The 5,475-nt window shown below is 40.4% G+C and overlaps 1 protein-coding gene across 1 annotated transcript; it reads right to left on the reverse strand.

Annotated features, from left to right (window-relative positions):
• Window positions 1-909: 909 nt before the first annotated feature.
• LOC147466321 (uncharacterized) lies at window positions 910-2,600 on the reverse strand (the record flags this gene model as incomplete). Its single annotated transcript, XM_086535658.1, is given in 2 exon segments — window positions 910-2,355; window positions 2,422-2,600. Coding segments are annotated over 2 exon segments (1,625 nt in total), but the record flags the coding sequence as incomplete, so codon positions are not given.
• Between the last annotated feature and the right edge of the window lie 2,875 nt (window positions 2,601-5,475).

Consider the following 5,475-nt stretch of genomic DNA (forward strand, 5'->3'; position numbering starts at 1 on the left):
GAGCACCGCCAGCCAATAAGAGCGCAGGTCAAACGGCAGGTCGAGTGGGTAAACACGATACTCGAAGTTAAAAGATGGGGAGGTCACCAAAAATAACCAGTGGACTCCTGACCTCACGCCGTAACGCCGCCACGCGAAATAACCACAACAACCTGCCGTACCGACATATATCCAGTGCTTAACAATAAACTAGAAAAACATGATAGACTTTCAGTTACGAACCGACATCCTTGAGGCAACAATGAACTTCCTGTCGGACTGGCTGCCTTTGGCCCCATCAGGGACCAGTGCTATGGATCTGACATCAACAATAACATAAATAAATAAATATAACATAAATAATAAATAAATGAATATAACATGAATAATAAATAAATAAATAAATATAACATAAATAATAAATAAATAAATAAATAACATAAATAAATAAATAAATTAGTTTGAGGAATTTAATTACTGTTTGAGGAATTTAATTACTGAATAGCAAACACATGTTATGTGGTAGGGCATATTTAGTGATTGTATGTTTAGCTATAAGTGAAGGGAAGAGAAGTCTCGTGTCTGGTATCAGAATTTTTCTATTATACAAATCCTCAATTCATGTTCAAGTTCATGTATTATGGTGTTCTATAATAAGTTGCATATGAGGTTTTAAAGAATTGTTAAGCTTAGATTTTATATTTTTTCTTAAAGGTGCAATGTAAAAAAGGTTGCTTGCCTTATGTCTCTCACCAGCTCCCTACCAATTTACAGCTTTATGCATTCTCTGGTCAAGAGGTTCTTCACAAATCTCTAGTAGAGGCAACATTCTGATATCAAGTTTTAAGCATTATCACCAAGGGAACAACATAACCTATTTGGATAACTATTTATTAGCAATGGCAATGAATGCGCTGCTTAAGCCAAAAGTCACTTCCTTTCTGAGTGAATCCATTGGTATCTACATGGCTTGTAAAAGGTTTGTCTTGCATGTACTCTCATATGAGTAATTAGATTTTGTTTCCATGAAAAAGCCTTATCGCAAACTTCACAGCTATATGGCTTCTCCTTTGTATGTACTCTCATGTGACTAACTAGATCTTGTTTCCGTGAAAAAGTCTTTTTGCAAACTTCACAGCTATACGGCTATTCCTTTGTATGTATTCTCATGTGCGTTACCAGATTTCGTTTCAATGAAAAAGCCTTTTCGCAAACTTCACAGCTATATGGCTTCTCCTTTGTATGTATTCTAATGTGAGTTACTAGACTATGTTTATGGGAGAAAGCCTTTTCACAAACTTCACAGCTATACGGCTTCTCCTTTGTATGTATTCTCATGTGCGTTACTAGATTTCGTTTCAATGAAAAGGCCTTTTCGCAAACTTCACAGCTATATGGCTTCTCCTTTGTATGTATTCTAATGTGATTTACTAGACTATGTTTATGGGAGAAAGCCTTTTCACAAACTTCACAGCTATACGGCTTCTCCTTTGTATGTATTCTCATGTGCGTTACCAGATTTCGTTTCAATGAAAAAGCCTTTTCAGAAACTTCACAGCTATATGGCTTTTCCTTTGTATGTATTCTAATGTGAGTTACTAGAGTATGTTTATGGGAGAAAGCCTTTTCACAAACTTCACAGCTATATGGCTTCTCCTTTGTATGTATTCGTTTCAATGAAAAAGCCTTTTCACAAACTTCACAGCTATACGGCTTCTCCTTTGTATGTATTCTCATGTGCGTTGCTAGATTTCGTTTCAATGAAAAGGCCTTTTCGCAAACTTCACAGCTATATGGCTTCTCCTTTGTATGTATTCTAATGTGATTTATTAGACTATGTTTATGGGAGAAAGCCTTTTCACAAACTTCACAGCTATACGGCTTCTCCTTTGTATGTATTCTAATGTGCGTTACCAGATTTCGTTTCAATGAAAAAGCCTTTTCAGAAACTTCACAGCTATACGGCTTCTCCTTTGTATGTATTCTCATGTGCGTTACCAGATTTCGTTTCAATGAAAAAGCCTTTTCAGAAACTTCACAGCTATATGGCTTTTCCTTTGTATGTATTCTAATGTGAGTTACTAGACTATGTTTATGGGAGAAAGCCTTTTCACAAACTTCACAGCTATACGGCTTCTCCTTTGTATGTATTCTCATGTGCGTTACCAGATTTCGTTTCAATGAAAAAGCCTTTTCAGAAACTTCACAGCTATATGGCTTTTCCTTTGTATGTATTCTAATGTGAGTTACTAGAGTATGTTTATGGGAGAAAGCCTTTTCACAAACTTCACAGCTATACGGCTTCTCCTTTGTATGTATTCTCATGTGCGTTACCAGATTTCTTTTCAATGTAAAAGCCTTTTCGCAAACTTCACAGCTATATGGCTTCTCCTTTGTATGTATTCATTTCAATGAGAAAGCCTTTTCACAAACTAAACAGCTATACGGCTTCTCCTTTGTATGTATTCTCATGTGCGTTACTAGATTTCGTTTCAATGAAAAGGCCTTTTCGCAAACTTTACAGCTATACGGCTTCTCCTTTGTATGTATTCTCATGTGCGTCACCAGATTTCGTTTCAATGAAAAAGCCTTTTCAGAAACTTCACAGTATATGGCTTTTCCTTTGTATGTATTCTAATGTGAGTTACTAGAGTATGTTTAAGGGAGAAAGCCTTTTCACAAACTTCACAGCTATACGGCTTCTCCTTTGTATGTATTCTCATGTGCGTTACCAGATTTCATTTCAATGTAAAAGCCTTTTCGTAAACTTCACAGCTATATGGCTTCTCCTTTGTATGTATTCTCATGTGCGTTACTAGATTTCGTTTCAATGAAAAGGCCTTTTCGCAAACTTCACAGCTATATGGCTTCTCCTTTGTATGTATTCTAATGTGATTTACTAGACTATGTTTATGGGAGAAAGCCTTTTTACAAACTTCACAGATATACAGCTTCTCCTTTGTATGTATTCTCATGTGCGTTACCAGATTTCGTTTCAATGAAAAAGCCTTTTCAGAAACTTCACAGCTATATGGCTTTTCCTTTGTATGTATTCTAATGTGAGTTACTAGAGTATGTTTATGGGAGAAAGCCTTTTCACAAACTTCACAGCTATACGGCTTCTCCTTTGTATGTATTCTCATGTGCGTTACCAGATTTCGTTTCAATGAAAAAGTCTTTTCAGAAACTTCACAGCTATATGGCTTTTCCTTTGTATGTATTCTAATGTGAGTTACTAGACTATGTTTATGGGAGATAGCCTTTTCACAAACTTCACAGCTATACGGCTTCTCCTTTGTATGTATTCTCATGTGCGTTACCAGATTTCATTTCAATGTAAAAGCCTTTTCGCAAACTTCACAGCTATATGGCTTCTCCTTTGTATATATTCATTTCAATGAAAACGCCTTTTCACAAACTTCACAGCTATACGGCTTCTCCTTTGTATGTATTCTCATGTGCGTTACTAGATTTCGTTTCAATGAAAAGGCCTATTCGCAAACTTCACAGCTGTATGGCTTCTCCTTTGTATGTATTCTCATGTGCGTTACTTCTTTCTTCTTTTTGTTTTTTATATATACTCTCTTATTTATGTCTTTGACACTGGTTAAGTGGCAGGAACAAACAATGATAAAATGAGTGATCTTTCTCTCTCTCTCTCTCTCTTTCGCGCGCGCTTTCTCTCTCTCTGTTTGTCACTTTGTGTGTGTGTGTTTGCTTGTGTGTATGTGTGTGTGTTTGCTTGTGTGTATGTGTGTGTGTTTGCTTGTGTGTATGTGTGTGTTTGCTTGTGTGTATGTGTGTGTGTTTGCTTGTGTGTATGTGTGTGTGTTTGCTTGTGTGTATGTGTGTGTGTTTGCTTGTGTGTATGTGTATTTGCTTGTGTGTTTATATGGGTATGTGTGTATGTGTTTGTGTTTGCTTGTGTGTATGTGTGTGTGTTAGCTTGTGTGTATATGTTTGAGTGTTTGCTTGTGTGTTTATATGGGTATGTGTGTTTGCTTGTGTATGAGTGTGTGTTTGCTTGTGTGTATATCTGTGTGTTTGTTTGTGTGTATACGTGTGTGAGTGTGTGTGTTTGCTTGTGTGTTAATATGGGTATGTGTGTTTGCTTGTGTGTATGTGTGTATTTGCTTGTGTGTTTATATGGGTATATGTGTTTGCTTGTGTGTATGTGTGTGTGTTTGCTTGTGTGTTTATATGGGTTTGCTTGTGTGTTTATATGGGTATGTGTGTTTGCTTGTGTATGAGTGTGTGTTTGCTTGTGTGTATATCTGTGTGTTTGTTTGTGTATAAGTGTGTGAGTTTGTTTGTGTGTGTGTAGTAAATCCTATGGTATTATCTCCAAAGGTATGGGATGTTACATTCATGCAATGGGCCAGGCTATCCACAAGATACATGCTGTCAAAATATGGTGGAAAGCGTGAGAAAGGAAAATTCTCGTCGCTTGGACCTTTGAGCTAAAATGACTCACTGGATCATTTAACTTCAAGGGGGGGGGGTGGGAGGGAGAAGGGAAAGAGGAAGATAAGAGGGAGGGGGTTGAGAAGGAAGAAGGAAAAGAGGGAGGAGGAAGGGGAAGATAAGGGAGAGGGGGTTGGGAAGGAGGAAGGGAAGGAGAAGAGAAAGAGGGAGGAGGAAGGGGAAGATAGGGGGGGGGGGGGGGGGAAGGAGAAGAGAAAGAGGGAGGAGGAAGGGGAAGATAAGGGAGAGAGGGAAGGATAAAGGAAGATAAGGGCGCAGGGAGGGGAATGGGAAGGGGACAAGGGGAGCGGGAAAGGAAGGAGAAGGGAAAGATAAGGGGGAGAGGGAGGGGTGGGAAGGAGAAGGGAAAGACACCCGAATAAGGGGGAAGGGAATGGGAAGGAGGAAAGGAAGGAGAAGGGAAAGAGGGAGGGGGGGGGGGGGTGGGGGGGGAGGGGGGGGGGGGGGGGTGAGGAAAGGGAGGAGGAAGGGGAAAGGGAGGGGGGGGGGGGGGGAAGGAGGAAGGGAAGGAGAAGGGATAGAAGAAGATAAGGGGGAGGGGCGTCACCCGCCAAAGGGGAAGGGAAGGAGGAAGGGGGGGGGGGAAGGGAAAGAGGGAGGAAGAAGGCTCAGGGAAGATAATAGGCCGAGGGATGGGGAGGGAGGGAGGCAAAGGAAGGGAAGGAGACGGAAAAAAAACAAAAAAAAAAAGAAAAAAAAAAGGAAGAAAAAAAGAAGGGGAGGGGGGGAGACAGAGAAAGAAGGAGGGAAAAGAAGGGAGGGGAGAAGTAGGAGAAGAAGGAGAGGGAAAAAAAGAAAAAAAAGAAAGAAAAAATGGGGGGAGGGAGGGGTGGGAAAGACAGGAGGAAAGAGAGAAGGGAAAGAGGAAGAGAAGGGGGGGAGGGAAGGGGAGAAAGGAAGGAGAAGGGAAAGTCGGGCAGGGAGGAGGAAGGGGAAGCAAAGGAGGAGAAGGGGGAGGGGAGGGCAAGGAGGAAGGGGAAAGAAAAGAGGAGGGGAAGGAGGAAGGGGATG

This window comes from Penaeus japonicus, unplaced genomic scaffold (genome assembly GCF_977035675.1).
Source record: "Penaeus japonicus unplaced genomic scaffold, GWHDUDI00000001_assembly GWHDUDI00001836, whole genome shotgun sequence".
Classification (NCBI taxonomy): domain Eukaryota; kingdom Metazoa; phylum Arthropoda; class Malacostraca; order Decapoda; family Penaeidae; genus Penaeus; species Penaeus japonicus.